Raw genomic sequence first — 24,244 nt, forward strand, 5'->3', positions numbered from 1 at the left:
ATTTCCTTGTGCCAGGATTGAAGCCGTCATAAAGAGGAACAGGAAGGATCATTTCCAATTTACTAATTAGAAGGCAGTTGAAAATATCAGTCAACTTCATCTCTTAGTGCCAGCACTGGGAATACCAGCTTCCAGGGTGGTTAGTGCCAGGCTAATTGGAAATGTTAGCCAAAGCAACCGCATTCCCCACGGGCTACAGAATTACTCTTGGCGGAAAAATACTGTAGCCTGAATTAATTGAATTATGTGTGAGTTATATGTACAGAATCAGCCATGGGTGTGTGAAGTACCTCAGTCGGAAAGCAACCCATTGAGAGGATTCATCTTCTCAAGTACCAAGGACAGACTGATGAGGACACATAAGTTAATGAAGAGGGAAGACGGACTTGAAAAAGAAGTTCCGTTTTCAGCGTTTTAGTTATGTAGTTTTACAAATGAACACAGTTACTTTTAAACATGTTTTTAACTTAGGGCACCTGGGTGGCTCAGTCAGTTAAGCGTCTGCCTTCGGCTCAGGTCATGATTCCAGGGTCCTGGAATGGAGCCCCACGTCGGGCTCCCTGCTCAGCGGGGAGCCTGCTTCTCCCTCTTTCCCCTCCTTATGCTCCCTCTTCCCCTCTCTCTTTCTCTCAGATAAATAAAATCTTAAAAAAAAAAAAAAAACCACGTTTCTGACTAGTTACATTTTATTAAATGGATCAGATGTTTTTTATATATTTGGGTAGCAGTTTCTAAATAAGCAGACCCACCTGTAAATTGATTTCTCCACTGGAACGTTATTCCTTTATGTGTTCGTAAACAGATACCACAGAGAGGCGGAAACCCGGGTATGTGTGGAGGGTCCTTTGCAGGGTTATTTAATTTGCTCGCTCCGGTGGCCTTAGGTTATGTCATACCTGAACCATCCCCAGAAGACTGTTGCGTGTCTGTGTTTAAAAATCTTCCCGCAGTTCTCCACAGCCTTTGGGGTAGTATTATTAAAAATCTTACTTCAGTCTGAAATGTAACTCCATAAGATGAAGTAACTGCATTGTCCCTGCCTAACAGTTTTAGTTGATTTTATCATCTAGGAATCTGGTTACATTTTTAGCTGCTACAAAAATTTTTTAAATCTCTTCAGAGGCCTTACTTTGTTTGTTGGCTTTGAGGAAAAAAGACATGTACCAAGCGCACGTAGAAAAGAGAACCCTTTATTCAGTCAGACGTTAAACATTTGGGTTCTAGCATGCTCACTTCCACTCCCTTACCTCCTAGCTATTTATAGCATGAGAGGAATTTATAAAAGTTTACTGAAAAACATCATACTATTAAACATAATATGGACATCAAAATAGATGAGTGTAATATTGTATAAGAGATTACTTCAAAGCTTAATGGCTTAAAACAGTCACTTTCTTATGCTCGTGGATTCTCCGTTGGGAATTTGGACCAGGGTACTGGGACAGTGGCTTGTATGTGTTCCACAATTTCTGGAGCTTCAGGTGGGCAGGAAGGCTCATTGGCTGGCCGCTGGAATCTTCTGGCAGAGTCTTCACTCACAAGTCTAGCGGTCACTGCTGGCTTGGATGGAACCTCGTCTGGGGCTCCCTCACAACATGGCAGCCCCAGGAGAGTCAGAATTGGGAAAGTGGGTGTTCTGGGGAGAAGGCAGAAGCTTCATCCCCTCTTTATACCTAGCCTTGCAAGTCACCCAGCTTCATTTCCACTCCACTCTGTCCATTACAAGCACATCACAAGCCCACTCAAATTCAAGGGAAAGGACACATACAGTGTTTTGGGTACTATGCCCTAAGATTGTTAGATACAAAGTCATGGACTTTGAAAGGCAATATAACTCTTGTTCATACTCCTGCTTCTCTTCCAAGTGTTTTGGGAAGAGGGAGAAGGAAGACAAATGTTCACCCAGAGATGCAGTGGTAGGTAGGGTGGGACTTATCCTTGCACCCAGCACAGTTCCGCTAGCCAGCAGGGTGTGGCTTGGGGGTGCTCAAACACGGCTCTTCTCAGTTAGCATATGGAAGAGATCACTGCCTGTTCCCTTAGCGATAAGGAGAGGGAACCCGGGAGATGACCGTATTTCTGCCACAGGTGTCATACCTGCAAAGCAGGATTATGTGTCCTGTATTCCCTTGGGTAACTCCCAGGCGGTCAACAAAATGTTTAATCACGGGGTGGGGAGAAGTTAATGAGGGAAAATGTTATAATTTGATTTAATAGCTATAAAATTCGGAAGTTTTTTAAACTATAGATTAGAAAGAAATGGAAAAATATTTAAGTACATAGTAAAAGGGCAGAAGATAAAATAGGAAAATAGAGATTATGTTCCTTAAAATATTTAAAGCCTTTTACATTTATAATTTATCTCCAAATTTTATTTTTAAGAATGAAATGTTTGATAAGACATTTCCTTTCCCCCAGGCCTCCCAGTGGTTGTGGGAGGACGTCTTTGTCCCTGATGTTATTAACACATCTTGAGAAACCCTTTCCAAGGGTGAGTCAGTCTTGGCACACGGGAGGCCACGTTTTACCTGCTCCCCTGTGTTTCTTTCTCTTGTCCCTGCCCTTCCATGGGCTGGCAGAACAGTGGAGGTTATTGAGTTCTGACATTCTTCAAAAGTTAGCAGGAACCTGGTAGGACCTAGAAGAACATCTGGACTCTGATTGCTGTCAGTACTTGTAACCAAATGTGTGACCTTTCTAAAAAGTGAGTGTTGGAAGGATTGTAAGTGTTGCGAGGAGGGCACTTCCCCCAGAGATGGTGCCTCTCTTTGGTATGTGAGTCTAAACTGAAAAGAGGCGCTTGCTCACCTGCAGGGAGGCAAAGGGGATGGCCCGTGGACATCAGCCACGGGAACTCCGGGTGATTAGAGTTGCAGTGGCACAGGGGAGTGGGCTGCCTGAGACATGCTCGGCTCGAGGGAATGGAGAGAAAGGGCCAATCCACTGGGGTCTAGAATATAGATAATATGCAATGCGCTTTCTTTTTCATGGTACTAAAGAGGAGGTAGAGGCAAAACTGAGTAGCGGGGGCCTGGGGAAGGGCCAATGTGCGATAGGCCATGTATATGCACCAGCTCGCTGGCTCCCCTGGAGAGCAGTGGTGACCAGGAGTGGGGGACAAGCACCCCGGTCCCGGCTGGAAAACAGCTCTGTTTGTCTGAAGGCCACGGGTGCTGAATTGGTGCTCTCGGGCTGGGATGATGATAGATTACGAAGATCTGTGGATCGAGTCAAGTGGGAAGAGGAGCACTCAGCTGAAGAGGGAGGGAACCCAGGTTTGTAGTGCCGTGCCGTGCACGGAATTGAGTGCCTTGACGTTAATCAGCACGCAGTGAGTTCGTACTCCCAAGATTCCTTCACGTTCAGTAAAGATTAGTCTTGTCCTTGAACTCAGTTGTTTTGTAGAAACAACCATTTGGGCATACCCAGGATTCTGAAATGGAAACAAGCCAGGGAGCCCTGAAAATGTGGACACTGGCGGTAGAAGGTTCGGTCAGAACACGGCTGGGGATTGTATCGCTTCCTGTCAAAGGCAGCCCAGCACCTAGATCTGTTCCAGAATCATGAAGGGTGTGGACCTGAAGCCTCCTTTCTGCTCTTTGTCTAACTGGGGTGAAGTTTTCTTTCCTTCCTCAGGGGAATAGGAACTTTGTTGCTCCTCGTAGGGAGGTTCTGATCCTGATTGCTCGCACGCTGTGCACCTGACCTTCCTCACGCACGGAGAATCGGGCGCTTGTAAGGTATTCGTGCTCCAGCTCTTCCCCTTACAGACCAGCCAACAGCTCGGCCTTTTGAGCCCTGCTCTTACATTCCTCTGTGTGACACACCACACGTGGCCTCATAGTAGTCGCCAGCCAGGACAAGGCCAGGGCCACTGGTGTCCCTGCCGCCTGTGTTTGACCAGATTATTGGCAGCAGACCTAAAAAGCATCAAGAGCTACTCCTTTCTATTAGGACCACGTTTTAGTAGGAAACTTTGCACAAGGCTCACCTTAAATGATTAAAAAGTAAGTTTCTAAGTAAAGCTAGTATATTCCAGTAATCCTGTGCAGTTTAGATTAGGTTTTATTAGAAGGGGGTACCTGTCAGGGATCATAATCTCTCAAAGTCATTTGGAACCACGCTACCTGTAACATATGGAAGTTACAATTTGCCATCTGTAAAACGTCACCGACAGTAATGCTTAGACATATTTAATTTCTGATAAACAATGATAAGCACTCACATTCCCACCCCCATTGGTTCAGCTGAATCCTTCAGTCTTCTAAAGCATTATCTTTTTTTTTTTAATCCTACTCATTGCTATCAACAAGAACCGGCTAATATCTTATTTACAAATGCTGTTTGTGGCCTGGCCTCCTTGGTGTACAGACCAATTCTCCACATCAGCTGTACCTTTGAACGTGTTCTTGCCCCAGAGCCTAAGCCCGGAGCTCTCCGAGGACCTGGCACAGTCTGTCCCGGAAGACCAGGGTGACTCCGGCCCCCGTGCTGGTCCCTGTCTTCATTGCTAACCTCTCAGCTGTAGTTCACTGTTGCACTACAAGCACTTTCGTGAATATCCTTTTTTTTTCCTTCCCAGATACCCCTTTTATATTAAACTGCGTGTCATCCGTGAGTATTCCCTTACTTCCTTCCCTTTGAACTAGGTGTACTCTTACCCCTTCCGACTCCACAGATACAGTTTCTAAAACTCCTAAGGTTCCAGCAACTCTGGGTCTTTTCTGCATATTGTTAAGGACCATGCACGGAGTAGTACATCTTGGAAGGTACAAATTTTCTGGCTTTATATAAACAAGTGGGAGTTTATTTAGTAATTGTTCCTGATACCGAAGTGGGGGGGGGAATGTTAGCAACATAAGAAAAATGTCGTAAAGGTCACAGAATGCCTCTTCCCCCAATTCTTCAGCAAGTCCCAGTGCTATGGCCCTTCAAAAGAAAAGTCTAGTCCCCATCATCGATCTTCTCCATTCTTTTTTCTCATTTCAGCCACAGACAGTCCGGTTTTTACCATATTAAAGCAAATCAATCTAGTAAGGAACAGACTGACTTTTATTTACTGGCTATAGTTCTAAGCACCAGAAATGGGCAAAGGAGACCAAACAAAGAAATAGGAAAAATGAGGCATTGAAGGGGAGCCAGCGTCGGGTTTGGAAGGGACGAGGCTTCCGTGGCGGCAGGATGTGCCTTTCTTGTACTGTTTACTCTGAGCTCAGAAATAGAAGAGGAAAGAAGGTAGATCACGCTACAGCTTGAAATGGATACAAAACATACCAGGGTGTGCATAGAGTGTAATCAGACACTGGATGTAATTATGCAAATGTATGTATAAATGGTTTTTCTATGAATAAATCGTCTGCAGCAAGCTGAACACTCAAGGTTAAAGTAAGCATAAGGGCATGGTATGCCAGCCACTAAGTGACTTTGCCCCGGTAACAGCTGAAAAATGTCATGCTTTGCTGTTTGCATCTGAGTGTACTTTGAAACCTTGATAATATGAACTTTGAATCTTAAAGATTAATAGGACTTCCACTCCCTTCCTGGAAAGGGCACCACCTTGCTTGGGGAGGGAAGGGGAGGGCGGGGAATTAGTCTGAGGATAAATGTGCCAGGGTTGTTTTTAATCTGTTCACCCTAGTGGCACTTGAAGCTAGTTGTATGTTTATTTTATTTTTAATTAAACTTCACCTGGAATGTGTTTCAGTGGTAAGCATTTTGGAGGCCTGCTTAAAGGAAGGAAATGCTTAAATTTGCTTAGGAGAAAAATGTACTTTCATCTTTCTTTATAAAATAAGTTGAGAACTTCAAACATTATTTCTGAAGGCCCTGGGCCCAACCTGTCTGATTAGAATGCTAAGACTCATTCAGTGTTAGCATGTGGTTTTCTTTGCGTGAACACCGTGGATTATGGGTGTGAAACATTTGTTCTGCCATACTCCTGATGTGAGGATTTCGTGCCTGAATGCGGCACAGGGCAGGAGAGTTTGCTTCTTACTCGTAAGTCTATTAAGACAAACTACCAGAGTGTTTTTTTTATTTCAAAGAATTTGAAGTATCATGTAAAGCTAGAAACACATTAAAAAATGTATTTCCAGCCTGATAAGAAACATAAAGAGTGGCGACCGTACATATAGGTGAATTCAGCCAATTTTGTTCCTCATTCTTATCGGACCTTCAACTCTGTAAGCAGTGATTGAGCTCCCTGACCGTCCAAGGCACTGTTATGAGGGAAGCAGATATGGGCAAGATGGGCAAAGGCATGTGACCCGTATTTAGGGATCCGTGAACAAGCAGCTCACCACTGCAGGAATGCACGTGTTCAGGGACTGGGGGGCCAAGTGGGAAAGGAGAGAGAGGACTGGGGAGAGCTTGCTTTCTCTGGCACACTAAGCTCGTTAGACTGATCCTCAGGTGTTTGGCCGTTACTGTGCATTTCCAGAACTAGCAGTCCCTGAAATAAGGCTGCACACTTACTCTTGGTTGGTCAGACTGGGCAGTTTGACCAGTCCAGGTGAGGAAGATCTTAGAAATTGTGCATTGCCTTATATCTGAAAGGACTTAAGCCACTTTAGAAATACCACAGGCACGATGTATGACTTGTCTCAGTTACAGATTTCCTTTTTTTTTTTTTTTTTTAGATTTTATTTATTTAAGAGCAATTGAGAGAATGAGTAGGAGGAGGGGCAGAGGGAAAAGCAGACTCCCCATTGTTGAGCAGGGAGCCCGACGCGGGGCTCCATCCCAGGACCCTGGGATCATGACCTGAGCCGAAGGCAGACACTTAACCAACTGAACCACCCAGGCGCCCACAGATTTGTCTGTAGTGCCTTCGTGTTACGGATGACCTTGCACTGTCGAGTGCTTCATGTGTGCACGCCCCTAGAAGCTTTCCTTCTCTTGGTTTTGTCCATCCAAACCCAGGAAGCGAAAGTTATTCAAAATGCCTTCCTCAGTTTCTTCTTATTTATTTTTTAAAAATTGCGGGCGTTGTTTGACTGTTGTCTTTCAGGGAAAGAGAAACAGTGGTTTCCGGCAGTGCTTCTTCGGGAGTCAGAAGCACTGCAAGTTGACAAAGCTGTGTCCGGCGATGGGGTACACGTTCAGGCTGGCTGCTCGGAACGACATCGGCACCAGGTATGGCGCCCCCTCGCCCTCCTGCCGCTAAGCACGTGGTGAGTCTGTGTCTCCGTCTCGCGTGGCTGGAAGGCGTGAAGACATCCATGCCTCCGCACTGAACCCACTTGAGATTTTCCGAGAGGAATCCTAATCAGAGGGTAGAAGGTGCCTCCGGAGGCCATGAATGCTGCCGGCCGGCCTCGGTACGGTCTCACAGGCTAGGGGGCGAAGGCCCCCGAGGGGTCTCTGGGAGCCCAGACGAAGGTAGCAGTTCAGATTTTGAAAGCAGTCTCTCTTGAGGCTTTATTTTTTTTCAGAGCACGTGCCTTTTCCTTTCATTGGTACTCATGCAGTTGCGTTTTTCAGTTACATTTGAGGTTGCCTGATAGAGAGGAAGGGGTGCTGGGCCGGCCATTGTTGTCAGGCCCTGGGCAGACCCTCACAGGATGTCAGAAAGCCCACCCTGGCCAGGGCACCGCAGCTTGCCTCCGAGCTGCGGAAGAAAGGCCAGAGCAGGTGTCCAGGAGAGCGTCTGGGGATTAAAGATGCTTTGAAAAGAGCATATTTCAATTGTACTTCCTGGGTAACTCTTGATTAAGGGAAAAATCCTTTTTCTTTCATCACTGCTTATTGAAAATCTTAAAGGTTCAGCACGTTATTGGTCCTCAAGCTTTTTTCCAGCCTCGAGAACATCACAAGGTTTCCCAGCCCCCTCTCCCCACCCATGATAGCCAGTACGCGTTACAGGTCTGCCGGTTGAAAAAGTCGTAATGTCAAAGGCTTTAAGAGTTAGTCAGTGAATTGGAAGCACCCACAAACTTCTGAAAAATAGCACCGTATATATTTGTAAAACAGTGTATTTCATCAGCAGACAATTATTTATGCTCACGTTGATTTGGACGTTCCTTGGTAGCCGTGGGTCATAGCTTAGTGACATTGCACGGTGCTGTGCTTTCTGCTGGGTGCTTTCAGGGGGGAAATAAATCCATAAGTATGTTGTCCTGCAATGTGCTGTGCTTTCTTAGTAGCAGACTGAAGCAGGCAGTCAGGCAAATGGAAAGTTGGGGTGGGGAATATCACGTAAAGGATGCTCGTGTTCCTTTGTTTGTCGAATCTGTCACACCCCAGACTTTCCAACCCGAGCAAGTCGGGCAGCAGGTAGGCTTATCCTTCCTCTTTTACAATGCCAAGACTCCTCCCATGTTCCTAAATGTGTGTCTTACTGGGTTTATCTCTCTGTAGTGGTTATAGCCAAGAGGTGGTATGTTACACATTAGGAAACATTCCTCAGATGCCCTCTGCGCCAAGACTTGTTCGAGCTGGGGTCACATGGGTCACGTTGCAGTGGAATAAACCAGAAGGCTGTTCACCTGAGGAAGTGGTCACCTACACCTTGGAGATCCAGGAGGATGAAAATGTAAGCTCTGCAGATTTTCTACCCTTGCATGTGTTCTGTATATGTCAGCATTGTCGTAATGGACAGAACAACCATAAAATTACATTAGCTACGTAAGTTCAAAACCAAGCTCTTACTTTTTACCGCTACCACCACCGGCAGCAACCTGTCTTTCCCACAGTCCTCCCATCTCAGGAAGTGGCATTCCTGTCCTTCTGCTTGGGGAAGCCAGAAAATCTGGAGTTGTCCTCGACCCCATCTATATAATCAGTCAGCAAATTCTTCTAAATCTCTCTTCAAAAACTAACGAGAAATCTGGCCATTTCTCAATATCCAAGGCTACTACCCTTTCCCAAGCCACCATGATCCCATCCCTGGAATTTTGCGGTGGTCTCTTCCAGTATTTTCCCTCCCCTCGCTCTTTTTTTTTTTTTTTTTTTAAAGATTTTATTTATTTATTTGACAGAGATAGAGACCGCCAGCGAGAGAGGGAACACAAGTAGGGGGAGTGGGAGAGGAAGAAGCAGGCTCATAGCAGAGGAGCCTGATGTGGGGCTCGATCCCATAACGCCAAGATCACACCCTGAGCCGAAGGCAGACGCTTAACCGCTGTGCCACCCAGGCGCCCCCCTCCCCTCGCTCTTATTATACTACAGGCTGTTCTCCGCAGGAAGCTAAGGTGATCTGTTAAGTAAAATAGATCCTGTCAGTGCTCTGCTCAGAAGCCCTCCTACCCCTGGGCCCTCCCCTCCCTTCTAGAATAGAAGCCAGAGCCCTTACAAAGCCTACAAGGTCCCATGCTAATTGGATTTTTCTTCCATGGCCTTGTTTCTGCCTCAGTAGTCTCATAGAACACAGGCATGCCCTGGCCTCAGGGCCTTTGCAGTCTCTGTGCCCAGGAGCCCTTCCACTTATCTTTGACTCATTCCCCTCCTCACCCTCAGGTCTCTTCTCACACTTGACTTGTGGAGAGCCCTTTCGTGACCGCCCTGTAAAACAGCACTATCCAGTAGAACTTCCCACGATGATGGAAATGTTCTTTGGTTGTGCTGCCCAGTGAAGGTAGCGCCTAGTCACACGTGACGATTGAGCGCCTGAGATGTGGCTGTGGGCCCAAGGAACTGAATTTTTCATTGTATTTAGTTTCAGTTTAAAGCGGCCTTATTACCCGGCACAGCCCCAGAGGAGCGTCTCACTAGATCCGCCGCCCTGTCCTTTCACCCAGCTTGATTTCCTTCGTCATCACACTTAACGCCACGCGATGTGCTTCCTATTTACATATAGGTTTTCTTTGTTTTAATCCCTGTCTCCACCTGCCGTGTAAGTTTCTGGTGGGCAGGGCTTTGTCTGTTCTTGGGCAGAGCTGAGCGCCTAGAAGCTGCTCAGTAATCATTGATGAATGGATGGGTGGAGTGATGCCTGATTGAGAAGACTATGGAATGAATTCTGTACCTTCAGCTTTTAGTGGGATACTTCTCTTCTTAAAGGATCGTGCCTTTCCCATCCAGACTGCCCTTTCTTCCTTGGCCAGAAGAGGACACTGTGTGGTCACAAACCTCTGCCAGAGTTCATTACATAGCACATTGCGGCTTCACGGGGAAGACCTCAAAAGAAGAGGCTTTTCTCAGAGTAACGTTAAATAATACATTTTTTTTTACAGTACATACTGCGTTGTCACATAGCACTGCTTGGTGGTGTAATGCTTTGTTTAAAGTGCTTACTGAGCAACCAGAAGTTTGCTCTGTGAGGGAAGCATATGGTGGCATCCAGTCCAGAGCCGATTTACATTCTCTCAAGGGGAGAGCGTTGTTCTCCTTCGCATTAGTATTAGCCTCACAATGAGGTTCCACAGACCCAGGAGAAACTACAAGGAGATAAAGTTAAATTTTTACTCAGAGCCCGAGCGGAACCCGCAGCACCGTGGACTCTGATACTCTTTTTTGCAGTCACTGCCAGACCTCTGGCCACTGGTGGTGATGGAAAGAGGCAATAGAAAAATCCTAGACATAGAGGTATTTAATAACGCCCAGATTGTATGATACTAATGTTTCTTTCTGGCTTTGTCTTTGCAGGATAACCTTTTCCACCCAAAATACACTGGAGAGGACTTAACCTGTACTGTGAAAAATCTTAAAAGAAGCACACAGTATAAATTCAGGGTGAGTCCGTCATTTTGGTACCTGAACTGCTTAAAAAAGCTACTGTTTCATGCTTTACCCGTTTACCATTTCAAATGGACTCCATAGGTTAAAAGAGTTTTAAGATTCACTGCATTTCACATTTTTAAAGTAACACTTATAAAAGGCACACCATAGTTTAACTTTAAAACCCCGTTTTGAGGGAGGAAACTGTTGTCGTGTGCTGGAATAAATCGCATTATGGCGTGGCCGGGCGCCCTCAGCCAGGAGCCCCCACCCTGAATGCGCGGTGCACCTGTCTCTCATCTGCACTTCACACCTTGCCCTTCCACGTTTCTCCTTCTAATTCGATCGCCCTTCCACTCTCCCTCTGCTTTTGCTCTTCGGCCCATTTTTTTCCTCCGCTATTTGTATTTTTCTCTTCCATTACCCACTCCGTCCCTACTTAGGCATTGCTTTGGTCATTAGCCCCCGCCCTAATGTCACCGTAGGACTCTGCCTTGGAAGGGAAGACGGAGCTCCACAGCAGCTGTCCAAGTGGCAGGGCGGTGGGCGGCATGCTGTGCCGCAGCGCTGCTGGTCAGCGCTCAGCGCTGTGTGTGCTGGTGTAACCCTGTCCCTTCTGGAGAGAGGAGTTCTTCTTCTGAGTCTTCCCTTCCTTCTCTAATCCGGGGGCCAAATGGCGTTTGACACTTACTAGTCCTTCAGTAGACAGCTGTCAGATCATCAAGTGAAGCGTGCGACTGTTGGAGGAAGGTGATCCGTTGAGGATTTTTAACAAAGGCTTGTCATTTGCAGCGGGCTCTGAGAACATAGGGACACTGCTAGCGTTTCTCCACAAGGTGGCGTTGCCCTCCTCTTAAATAAGTAAGGGTATTTTTACCTGTTTTCCCCTCCCCTATTTTCCTTCCACAAAACAGTAAGAACCAGGAGATAACATACTGGTTTTGTTCTATGTCTTCTTGAAAGGGTAAAAATGTCTTTCGCTAAAATCCACCTGTATTGTTTTATTTTTCATTGTTCATAGCTAAGTCTACAGAAAATAAGTACCTCATAAAGGAAACACTTGTAAATCAATCTGTTGTTTGAGATTGAGAGAGAGGAAATGCATGTTGTGTGTCTGCGTGTGTACAGATTCCTTGATCTTGCCACGTTAAAAAGTCCCCATTTGGGGGCTCCCGGGTGGTTCATTCCGTTAAGCGTCCACCTTCAGCTCAGGTCACGATCTCGGGGTCCGGGGCTCCAGCTCCACTTTGGGCTCCCTGCTTGGCGGGAGTCGACTTGTCCCTCCCCCTCTCTCTGCACATTCTCTCTCATGTGCTCTCTCTCAAATAAATTTAAAAAATATTAAAAAAAAAAAAAAGTTCCCATTTCTTTAATACCTGATATCTAAAGCATGTTAATATTTTTTTGGTTGTATTACAGCTGACTGCTTCTAATGTGGAAGGGAAGAGTTGTCCAAGTGAAGTTCTGGTGTGTACGACAAGTCCTGACCGGCCTGGGCCTCCCACAAGACCCCTCATTAAAGGACCAGTTACATCTCATGGCTTTAGTGTCAAATGGGGTATGTTTTGCTGTTGCTTATTTTTGACAGACTTTTAAAAACTGATTAACTTCAGTAGTGACAAACCAAAATAAATAAAAGGTATAATTTGTGGGAGTTTTACAGATTTGGAATATATGTATGAGAAACATCCAGAAAATTCCACCAGCTGGTAAAATGGACAATTTTAAGAGCATTTTACTTACTTTATGATTTTTCCTGTACTATTAATGTGTTACTGATTTGAATGTAGTAATCTCTGAGTATATATTCATTCTTCAATAGCTTGCCCTTACCAAATGGTAGTGATAGTTAATGTAAATAATTGATTTATAAAATTAATACTGAAAATAAATTTGAAACTTTGGGTATGTCATCATAAGTAAATTTTGACGTACAGAATGTTCAAGTTAAGAAGAACTAGGAATACTTTAGTTTTTGTTGTTGCTTGTATGTAACCAGAAGTCTTGAACTTCAGGAATTTTTCACGTTGAAGTTATCATCTGTGCTTGGGAGTATCGAGTGGAAGGATAGTGTGGCTCACCTCTGCACCGTGGGTTATTTCCGTGAAATGAAGGCCATTAGAGGTGCACCTGGGTGGCACAGTTGGTTAAGCATTGCACTCTTGGTTTCGGCTCAGGTTGTGATCTCAGGGTCGTGAGATGGAGCCCAGCATTGGGTCCCCGTGCACAGCTCGGAAACTGCTAGAGTTTCTCTCTCCCTCGTCCTCTGCCCCTCCCCCACATGCACTTGTGTGCATGCTCTCTTTCTCTCAGATAAATAAATAAAACTTAAAAGAAAAAGAAACAAATGCCATTAGAATGTTGATAAACATTTGCAATTATATGTAAAACTATTATGATATATATAATTATCACTAATGTGACATCATAGCTACCTGAAAGGCAAAAAATGAAAGGAGAAATTTAAAATAAGATTTTACCTGGCAGCCAAGTAATGTAAAGGGGATTTAAAATACTAAACTGTTGGGGCACCCCGCTCAGTGGGAAGAGCACATGACTCTTGATCTTGGGGTCGTGAGTTCGAGCCCCAGTTTGAGTGTAGAGATTAATATTTTTTTTTAAATAAAATATTATTAAATTGTTCTTGGAGGATCAACCATTGAGACATAAAAACTGTATCAAGTTACTTTGAGGCAGAATTATTAGGATATCTATTTCCTTGGAAGATAGATATGATTAAGAGAAACTGTAAAAATCTAGGCGTGCTTTTTGCCAGATTGTAAAGCTTTTTTCTCAGAAAAGCCTAGAAAGTCCTGTAAATACTAAATATTTACTTATATTAGCTATCTGCTACAATATTTAACTTCATTACTGTTGTTTTAAGTATCTTCTTACTGAAATGTGTATACATTAATGGAAATACCAAGTGAAAGAAGGGAAGAAAAGTTCCTATATCTATATCCAAAATACAGAAGTGGCAAACTGAGGGGCACCTGGGTGGCTCAGTCGTTAAGCGTCTGCCTTTGGCTCAGGTCATGATCCCAGGGTCCTGGGATCAAGCCCAGCACCGAGCTCCCTGCTCAGCGGGAAGCCTGCTTCTCCCTCTCCCACTCCCCCTGCTTGTGTTCGCTCTCTCGCTGTGTCTCTCTCTGTCAAATAAATAAAATCTTTAAAAAAAAAAAAAAGTGGCAGAGTGAGAGTAGAGGTAAATTCTGCATAGTCTTGCAAAATTATAATGCAAGGTATTTTTCTGCTCAGAAAAGAAAACTCTTGCAGGCACAGAGTTAGCAGTGGAGTAAATACGCAAAGTCCACAGGGCTCTAGTAGTAAGCCAGCACCCCTTCCTCACTCCACCTCTTCGGTGCACGTTCTTGCTGATCCACACTTCGGCTGCATATCAGGCTCACTTAGGGTATTCAGTGTGCTTAGTAGCAAACTGTGATGGCACAGATTTATTACATTCTGAGGTTTTACTGATCTTATCAGTAAATTTTGCACGTTTCTTTTCTTCCCTCTCCATCTCAAAAGAATCTGGTCCCTGGTAACCTAAGTGAAGTACAGAATAAAATAATAATAAAAGAAATATATATTTCATCTTATATAAAAATTACTAAATATTAAAGATCAGCCTTCAAAATTCTCAAGTAGATTTATTAACTCTTAGAAAAATCAATTTGTATTTTGAATTTTGCTCATGTTTCACTAAATAACTCTTTGACATTTCTAGCTCTAGAACTTTGAGTAATCTGAGCACATTCGGGGTTTCTTAATGTGTTTTTGTTTCTTTTGTTTTTCAAGACTAATACAGTAATGATTTTACCTTTTGCTTAAATCCAGAATTAAGGCAGTATAATGTTACATGACTTTCTGGGTTCTGATGATATTTGCTGATAAAAAGCAATGCCCTTTCATAACTAATAAGGCATTTGCTTACTTTCCAGATCCTCCAAAGGACAATGGTGGTTCAGAAATACTCAAGTACTTGCTGGAGATTACTGATGGAAATTCTGAAGGTAAAGTGTTGGGAAATCGTTTTACTCGAATCCAGTAGCACCCCCATCATCTAATATGATGAACATCTGTGTGCTCACAGTGGGCACAGTGAGCCGCCATCAATTCTAACGCTAGTGCCCTTACGACAGATAAACCTTAATCACACGTTTATAGTTTTCTCTCTTACACACAGCATCAGGGATCAGAGTATGCTTAAAAGGTACATTTTTATTGTTTTTAAATTTTCCATGTCCTTTCCTTAAACCAGTGGTCCTAATTAATAGAATAATTACATTTTCATCCCCTCTCTTGGCACACTTTCTCTGGAAATTCTTATAAGCAGAGGAGTGTCAGAAGCAATCAGCAGGAAGGATAAGGTGGAGACAGCAAGCAAGTTCAATAATCTACAAATTCCCACAGGCAGTGACAGCAAACAAAACATAGTGTTGTCGTGAGCTAGTGACAGTGTCACGCTTGCATATCAAGTTTAGCAAAGGTCTTTCCATCTTCGTGACATGAGCCAGGTTATTCATCACCTGTCACACTGTGTGGATTACAGCAGTACAGCGTTCAAAATCGAATTCCTTCGGTAGTGCCTTTTAAAAAATTCTTAGATCTTTTTCTAGTAAAAGTCATTAGACTTTAACAGAAAAAAAGTATAGTCATCAGAACTTTAAAAATGACATATCTCACCACTCTGATAATCCCTTTAACCACTCATTTAAAAAAAATGATTTATGGCAAGTGGCAAAAAAAAAAAAAAAAGCGTTAACAGGGACTTTAACAAACAGGCTGTGCAGGTGCGTGCTTGTCTTTTATTCTGTACCTCAGTAACCACCTGGAGTACTTTGGTTTTCATGTCAATCAGCTTCTCTTTTAAACTAAAAACAGGAGAATGCTTTGAGATGGGCACAGCTGTTCTGATAGACATGAAATCATATCTGGGCTAAAAATTTGATGTAGTTCTTTACATTAGAAAACTTCCCCAGGAGAGAAGTCAGGTGCATTGCAGTGGCTCCTTGTGAAAACCTGAAAACCTGCATTTTCGTGGCTCTCTTGACCACTGATATCAAATCAAAAGTAGACACCATTCTCTACTTAAAGTGGACAGTTCTGCCAGCACAGGAAGTGAGCACTTCATTGCATCTTTCCCGCTGTCCTTGCTTCCATTTGCCCATCTTGGGTTTTCGACCGGCAGTGTCAGAGTGAGGCTTCCTGATACCCCCGCCCTTGGCCCTGGTGCCGTGACTTTGTGGTAAATCTGTCCTTACAAGCATCAGGTGGGATAGGATAAGACTATTTTCCCTCAAACAACCTCACAGAGAAAAGGCTTCTGTGAAACAGTCCCCCGGCAGCCGAGCCACAGGGGAGAGCGACACAGAGGACGGAGCACGTGCAGCCGCTCCGACGTGTGAGGCGGGCACCCGGCAGCCACCGACGCTTTCTCGCTGGTGGCCCCAGCCTCACCAGGCACCAGATCTATCCCAAGGCCCCGCTTGCTTTCTTTAACCCCCAGAACTGGGCAGATAACTAGGGCACACAGAGTGCTTCAGCTTTAAGTTGTCACTCTCCCGGGCACTTCTGTCTTCACGTGAGCTCCGTGGAGACCAGCAGCCTTGGCCCCAAAGGCCTCCCGTCTGTAACGGAGGATTTCACTTACCGTGACCGCCCGACAGATGAGAGCAGGCTCTGAGACATGTTCCAGACTGCCCAGTGGCCTTCCCCACGCCCGGCCGCCCCCAAGGCCTCCTCACCCTATGACTGGTTCGCCGCTCGCTTGACGTTGCCCTCTGTCGCTGCTTGTGGCCCACCCCCTCCCTGTGCCCACTACAGATTTTGTGTGGTTTCCAGCATCCAGACCTCATAGTCAGCAGATGTAATAATGGTGGTATTAAGTAGTCTAGCCTGCGGTACTAAGTATTAAAAATGACTCCATGTGATTTTAAATATTTAACTTTGTGAAGGAAATGGATAGAGGTCCCTTGGCTATTTAAAAAAAATAAAAGAAAGAAGGAAAGAATAGGAGATGCTGGTTCTCATGGAAACCACTTGGAGCTTTTTCCCCACAGTAAGGGTCGACCCGATGGCATTTTTACAGAAGGTGTAAACTCCGCCTGCATCTTGTCTTCCAGCGAGCCAGTGGGAGGTGGCGTACAGTGGGTCGGCCACGGAATACACTTTCACCCACTTGAAGCCGGGCACTCTGTACAAGCTGCGAGCGTGCTGCATCAGTACTGGTGGGCACAGTCAGGTTGGTCTTGTTTCGGTGTAAAGGTAAACTTCTTGGCTCAAATTCAGACAACCCATCCGGACCGTCAGAATAAAATTACTATTTTAAAATACACTGCGGTAATGCAGCTCGCCACGGTGTCACATCAGGAAATGAAAACTAGAGTTTCTTAAATTGTGCTTTAGAGAACAAAAAAGATAGGCCCAGACGATTCTCAGCTGAGTTGTGGTATTGTCTGGTACATTTGTCGCTGAGTTATTTCTTAGAAGACTTTGGCATGATCCCATGTGACAGCTGAAGATTGCACGTTGCCTGACAATCATATTAGTTAACAAAGAGGAATGTCCATCATTGCAATGGTAGAAAAATAGAATTTAGAGTCTCAAAGAGACGCCCTCTTGTACTGCTCTGGCAATTTTGTGAGCGTGAGATACACCTTCCCCAAGGTACTTTACTGCCATCTGCTGGAAAATTATTACAAAAACCATATAAATCTAGGATGACAAAGATGAATGACACCTTTGCGGTTGTGCAGTGCCCAGCTTACACAACTGTAGGCAGCAGTGTATTCCTTATTGTCTGCTCTTTATTTGACCTTAGACCAGCCAGTTTAATAAATGTCAAGAGCCTTGCTTTCAACCACACCGTGTTCTCATCACGCTCAAAATAACCCCATAAATACACAGGGAGTGCCCTAGAAATCAGATAATTGTTGTCTAAATGGCTTTAACTTACATTCGGAGAGTGAGTGAAAGGCAAGATAGTAAAAAGCCATTTTCTTTGTAGGGATATTTAACACTATGGTTTGACACCATTCTGAGAGAGAGACTGAGAGATGGTGGCTTAGGGCCCTGTGCGGGGTTTATTTTTCACAAGAACGCCCGCCATTAGGGCGCCTAGCTTTGCAGTCAGCAGTCGGCATACCTCCAGTGTTGGCTTCTGTTTCTTTTCTTTCTCCCCTGCAAGGATGGCAGTACTGTGATGTCTAGACTACCCGTATAGGGAGACTGTGTGAAAAGAGGATCCAGTTAGACCATTCTCCAGTGCCAGAGCTCTCTGGAATGCTTCCCAGGGTGGGGTGTACCCACGTCAGAGCCACGGGTTGTCGGCCGGCACCTCCCGTGTGCGGCGCGGCCCAGGGCCCCTGCTGTCTGAATGTACGGAGCCGTGTCCTCGGCACGCTGCTTCGCAGGGAGGAGGAGTGTGGTTGAGCTGCACGCCCCCTCCCCACCCTGTTTTCTCCTGTCTCAGAAAGACAGTCACCTTCCACATCACCAGCCTTACACAACCAGATCCTCCAAAAAGAAGGCCAGCTTATTTTAGCGCTCACAGAACCTGCTGGTTAACGTCAGACTCGGTTGATTAATACCGAATTTATTTGCTTTTCTGCCCCGCGTGTGGATGGTTAGCCATTTATGGCGCCATTTACAGATTTCCTCCAGCTGTTGTTTTGTGTTCTCTTCTGTCCTCATGAAGGATCTAATTTTGGTTTAAGGGAAAGAAATTGTGTGCTTAGAATAGACAACCCGTGTCTGTGAATCTGACTTCAGAAATAATCATTTTTACCAGTGCCATGTGCAGTATATGGGCACACTTACACGCACTTGCCCGCACACGAGAGAAGATCTTGTTGCCTAAAAATTACGCGTACACAAGTAGGGCATGGTGTCAAAATCCGAGCTCAGGCTTCAGCAAAATCAAAGAGGAGGATAAAGCAAAAGTCGAACCATAGCGCAGGAGAAGGTGGGATGAGGGGTAAGAGAACCCGACCGGCCTACCCATGTAGACACTCTCCGCTCTGTAGCTCCTCGAACCGTCGTTTCACCACCACCCACTCATCCCGGACACTCACATCCGAGAAATGATTTCCCCCACCTCCTGTCTTCCTCCCTTTCCCCCACCTCCTGTCTTCCTCCCTCTCCCTCTTCTTCATTATGGTGATCCATCACCTTGTCCGATCTTGTTTAAGTTTTCTGTTTGCTTTACCCATCCCCCTGACAAGATCCAGCTTTGCAAATCTGTAGCTCTTCTTAGATGGGGTCAGGGGGGGAGAAGGATGGGAATCCTTGTCCTCAGTGTACTTTAATAATGTCTTGAATTATTTCCTCACCTTTTCAAGTCTTATGAATTTATTTCCTCAATTGAACTAAAGATTTTTTGAGAAAAAAAGTGATGTGATACACATTCCACACGTAACCCCCTTTTGGTAGCGTGTTCAGTTGTAGGTTAGAAATTGTCCAGTGTGTGGAGGTCTCGTGAACTCACAGGAACTAAGAGATGGTTCTCTCCGCTGTTTCTCCTGCAGTGTTCCGAAAGTCTCCCTGCTCGCACACTAAGCATTGCACCCGGTCAGTGTCGACCACCGAGGGTCTTGGGTCGACCGAAGCACAAAGAAGTCCACTTAGAGTGGGGTGAGTGAACAAATCTTGACATTGACAGTTGGGACAATTGGAGATTGAATTGAAGATTTCATGTTTTGTTATTAAGTTATCAGTCTCCTAAAAACCATAGTGTTTTTGGTTGAAAATGTCTATTTTCTGTTGAACGTGCGTTGGCCTGGGTTTGTGTTCGCCTGTGCTCTGTTGCTCATCCTCTATTCCCCGGAGGTGCCGCACGTGCTTGGGGGGGGGTGGGTCCTCTGTCCTTCAGGGGGCACTTTCCCAGAAGATCTTGCAGAGCGGCCAGCCTTGTTCAGGAATTTTGCAACTTTATTCATAAAAGCAAAGTTGTGCTCGATGTAGAGGTGAAAGCAAGCGGTGGTTCGTAAGGTAACGTCTCATTCTTTTGTCCGGTGGGTCCTGGCACTTTGCGATGTTGAGTCACGCTGTCTGAGCATTTCCTGTCGTGTCAGCAGTTTACAGCATGTAGAATTGCCAATATACAGAACTCTGACTGCTTTTTCCCCACCACTTAAATGTCTACAACATAATATTTCATCTTGATTTAACGAGACCTTTGGTTTTAAGTTAAAGAGAAGATTTTCTTCTTCTGTAGCTTCCTTTCCTTAGAGTGTAAAGGCATTTGCCTGATGGTTCTGTGGTTTTCAAACTATTTTATTAATGTAATTAAATGTACTTAAATGTATTGTTTGGAAACTACAGATAATATCCAGAAACTCTTCCGTATCTCTTTTCTTTTGGGGGATGGGGGGGCTCTTCTGTAAGAAAGGTACAGAGGACCAGCCACCCACATGATGTTTTGCAAACCTGGTGGGAAGCCAGGTGTGATGTGGTCAGCTGGAAGCACAGAAATGTTAAGGTGAAAAGCATTCTGCATTCCAGATGTTCCTGCCTCAGAAAGTGGCTGCGAAGTGTCGGAGTACAGCGTGGAGATGACGGAACCAGCGGACGTGGCTTCGGAGGTGTACCATGGGCCAGAGCTCGAGTGCACCGTTGGCAACCTCCTGCCCGGGACCATGTATCGTTTCCGGGTGAGGGCTCTGAATGACGGAGGGGTGAGTACAAGCTTGTACGGTGCAATCCAAGTACAGCGTTCTGACTTCCAAACCCACCTTCCTGAAATTCCTCAGCGGTACCAATCCAGCCTTGGCAACCATTAAGGAAGTGTATGTAAAATCTCTTCTCTGAAGTGGTGCATTGCTGTGATTTCCTATTGACCCAGCATTGCTAATTTTGTGTCGTCCTCATATCGTTCTTTTTTTTTCTTTTAAAGATTTTGTTTATTAGAGAGAGTGAGCACAAGCAAGGGGAGGGGGAGGGGCAGAGGGAGAGGGAGAAGCAGACTCTCCACTGAGCAGGGAGCCTGATGTGGGGCTCGATCCCAGGACTCTGGGTTCATGGCCTGAGCCAAAGGCAGACGCTTCACCGACTGAGCCACCAAGGTGCCCCCTCATATCATTCTGTTAAGAAAGAGTTCACAGGGGACGCCTCAAGGTTAATAAGAACATCACCCTTTTGATGCTTTGGTTGTTGTAAAAATAATTTCCTACTTGCTCATTGACTATATTAATCAGTTACGGGAAATTAGGACTACATAGTAACTCCTTTACTGTATTGTCGAAATGACCCAGCAGTATCTTAGGTCAGTTTTTAGAACTGAGTCGGGTAGAGGGCAGGGAGGTCAGCTTCTTGTTCTCTTTGCTTCAAGTGAAGACTGGAGAACTCTTCTCGGCCCTGCCTTCTGCTGCTGCTCTGGGCCGTGCGAGGTGGCCTATCAGAGACCGAAAGTTTATGTCTGTATTACACCCAAATTTTAAATTGCAGGGTGGGTTGGGGGGAGATTCACGATAAGAACAAGGTAACCAGATACTGTCGGGCTTTCTGGTACAGACTGCTGCTACAGACCCCCAGGCTTACTCGTGATTTGTTCAGTTGAGTCCATACAAATAAATAGATGGAATTAATTGATGGAATTTTTAAAAGTAAAAGAGCACAGCCAACAGCGGCATGAAGTTGGCGGTGACTTTTTCTCATTCATGGTAGTCTTGCGTGAGCCTGGCACATGGGAGCACGTTGTCTCCAGTCCGTTTCCTGCGAGCCACGCTCACAGTGAAAACATTTGGTCTAAAGTCGAATCTCAAGCTTTTAGCAGGAGCTGAATTCCTTCTAATTCCCAGTTGGGAAGGAATTTCAGACACAGCGCAACTATTGAAATTTTTTTTTAAATCAGCATAAAGCTAAACAATAAAGTTTTGAAGAGAAGATAGGAACACTTATGCACCTGAACTTTTAGAATTAAAAAGAGCATGGAAGGTGATGACCACAGGTGCTGCGGAAACTGTTGTACTGTTGTTTCTGCTCATTTTCCGGTCCGTTCTTCAGGGCATCTCCACCATAACAAAGATAAATGTGCAGCTCTGTGGCTCTGAGTTTTACTTTCTGCCTCCTTTCACTAATTTATCATCTAAAAAAAATTGTCATCAGACTCAGTTTATTCCTGTCCTATTGAAAGTTAACCACACATCTGACTGTAGTCAGCCTCTGAGGTCTGTTCCAGAGAGCCTCTCTCCCATCCACCCCCCTCCCAGCGTATTTGCAAGTTATCTTGGAAAATTTGAGTGGTTTTTTGGTTGTTGGGGTTTTTTTAATCTTCTTTTCCCATTTTGGAAAAGCATAGTCATATACCTCATTAGCCTGGAAATTATTTTATTTTTATTCTTTGCCCCAGCTCTTTGTGGTATCACAAATTCCACTGTTAAATGGGGTGATTATGGTTCTCTCGAAATAATGGCAGTTGGCTCTGAGTAGTGTGATCACCGAAGGCCGTATAAAGAAAAGAGCAGTGTGCTATAAAACTTCCAGATAGTTGAGATGGTGGGGTCATGCTGAGACCATGTTAACAGGAGCATTCATTTTCAAAGTGGAAAATACCAACAACTACAAGAAATACTTAGACTTTGATAACCACCAATTTCAACTAGATTTTTGTGTGTTGAAAATTAAACTGTGGTGTACATCTGACTTCGTTTTCTTTGATGTCCTGTGAGAAATGTTAAAACAGAAAGCCGTGTTTCAAAAATCAGCATGCTTTTGTTTCTGATGTCACAGTAAAGGAAAAATGACGAACCATCTTTGTGATCCTTTGGAATAAAAAGACTATACATATATAAGACATTTACCACTCAGGCAATGTATGTAGGAAAAAAACCTTATACACGTTCAACTGAAAGTGAAAACCATTCGGAAATATTTTTTAATCAGTTGTACTGATGACGGTGTTAACCTGGCCCTTACATATGCGCACATACACGTGTGTGTCGTCTCTTTCAGTATGGCCCCTATTCTGATGTCTCAGAGATTACCACTGCTGCCGGGCCTCCTGGACAGTGCAAAGCACCTTGTATTTCTTTTACACCTGATGGATGTGTCCTGGTGAGTTGGGAGGTAAGTCAGGCACGTGTTCTGCATCGATTTCTGTTTCTTCTACTTTGTCTGCCACCAAATGCAAGTTACGAGAAACCTACAAGGCTAAAACTCACAGGTAAGTGATTTTTACACATTAATCTCCCTTGGCATTTGCTTATATCATTTAGAGTTGTGCAGATTCTGTCAGAATTGAAAGGAAATTGAGTATCTCTTTCACGTCTTTCTTCTGTATTTGAAATATCCAGGGGCATGTTGCTGTTTTTCCCAGTTTAGTTTGTTGAACACAAACATCATAGGATCATCTTCTCAATGAAATGAACTTGAATTTCTGCTTTCCAGAGTCCTGAAAGCTCTGGTGCCGACATCTCAGAGTACAGGTTGGAATGGGGCGAAGATGAAGAATCCCTAGAGCTCATTTATCATGGGACAGACACCGGCTTTGAGATAAGGGGTCTGTTGCCCGCTGCACAGTACTGCTGTAGACTCCAGGTAGGTGGGCACCACTCAGGTGTTACTCATAGACACTGGTGTTCCCAGAGAGACTCCGGGGAACTTACTCAAAGGCCTGTGATGGAGGCTATCAAGAGGGATGATAGGGAAAAAAAGAGTCCTTTTAAATAAAATAAATTTAATTGTTTTGGTATCTTATAATTCATAGCTGCTTCTCTAGGAGGTCCTGCAACATAAGAACAAAACCCAAGTGCACACCACTCTATTTCTCACCACCCTGCACTCTTGCTTGTGAATTCACTGAATAAATGACTGAGTCCAAGGCAAAGGTGTCACAGCTCCTTAGGTTAGATTCCTTCTGTCTGAATTCTCCTGACATGCACATGTCAGTGGGAGAGATGCTTAAAACTGGCAGAGACAGAAGATGTGTATGCAGGGGGTTAAATGGAGCCAGAAATGAACATTAGAGCGATTTGGACTAGTCTGCATTCGATTACGGCATCTACCTCCCACTTCTCAGTGACCGTTAACAAGGCTGGTTAGCCGTAAGCTTTGACTGGGGAGTCCAAATGGCATAACATCACGAACAGTTGGCTCCTAGCCTAACCCCTAAAAGTGACAGTAATCAGGAGATTACTTGTACTTTATTGACTCAGATAAGTTATTTTTACCCCCTTTGTAAACCCTTACTGTCCTAAGAAAACAGGGTTCTTTGTCCATTTCTTTCCATTTGTTTAGTAACATTTTTTGAGCACAACTTTGTGCCAGAATCAAAGGCCATCAGGATGATTGAGAGGATACAAAGGTTAGTCAGATGTGGTCCTGGCCTTGGAGAAGTCTGTCTTCACACATGTTTAGACTTAAATAGATTAAGAAGCAAAGATGCCAGATTTAGGTTTCCACCTGATTTAAGTGATGAATCAAATTGCTTATTACAAGTCCATCAACATACCAGTGTCTCTGACCTCTTTAGAGAAAAGATTCCCTTCGCAAATTAATTTTTCAGATCAACTGAGGCTTCTCTGTTGAATTCTGAAGCCTGCTTTATCGTAAACATTCTGATTAAACTCTTTTGTTATACGCCTTCCTT

General features: G+C 44.5%; 1 protein-coding gene across 2 annotated transcripts in view; it reads left to right on the forward strand.

Annotated features, from left to right (window-relative positions):
- Positions 1-24,244, forward strand: part of FNDC3B (fibronectin type III domain containing 3B) — a 341,829-nt gene that overhangs the window by 272,239 nt on the left and 45,346 nt on the right. For both annotated transcript variants that reach the window (XM_026498541.4, XM_026498552.4), the window contains exons 12-21: positions 7,010-7,134; positions 8,359-8,533; positions 10,585-10,671; positions 12,076-12,214; positions 14,598-14,669; positions 16,782-16,900; positions 19,185-19,290; positions 20,161-20,333; positions 22,609-22,722; positions 23,044-23,193. In XM_026498541.4, the coding sequence (XP_026354326.2) occupies positions 7,010-7,134; positions 8,359-8,533; positions 10,585-10,671; positions 12,076-12,214; positions 14,598-14,669; positions 16,782-16,900; positions 19,185-19,290; positions 20,161-20,333; positions 22,609-22,722; positions 23,044-23,193 (1,260 nt within the window). The remainder of the gene's footprint in view (positions 1-7,009; positions 7,135-8,358; positions 8,534-10,584; positions 10,672-12,075; positions 12,215-14,597; positions 14,670-16,781; positions 16,901-19,184; positions 19,291-20,160; positions 20,334-22,608; positions 22,723-23,043; positions 23,194-24,244) is intronic.

Source organism: Ursus arctos, unplaced genomic scaffold (assembly GCF_023065955.2).
Source record: "Ursus arctos isolate Adak ecotype North America unplaced genomic scaffold, UrsArc2.0 scaffold_4, whole genome shotgun sequence".
Taxonomy (NCBI): domain Eukaryota; kingdom Metazoa; phylum Chordata; class Mammalia; order Carnivora; family Ursidae; genus Ursus; species Ursus arctos.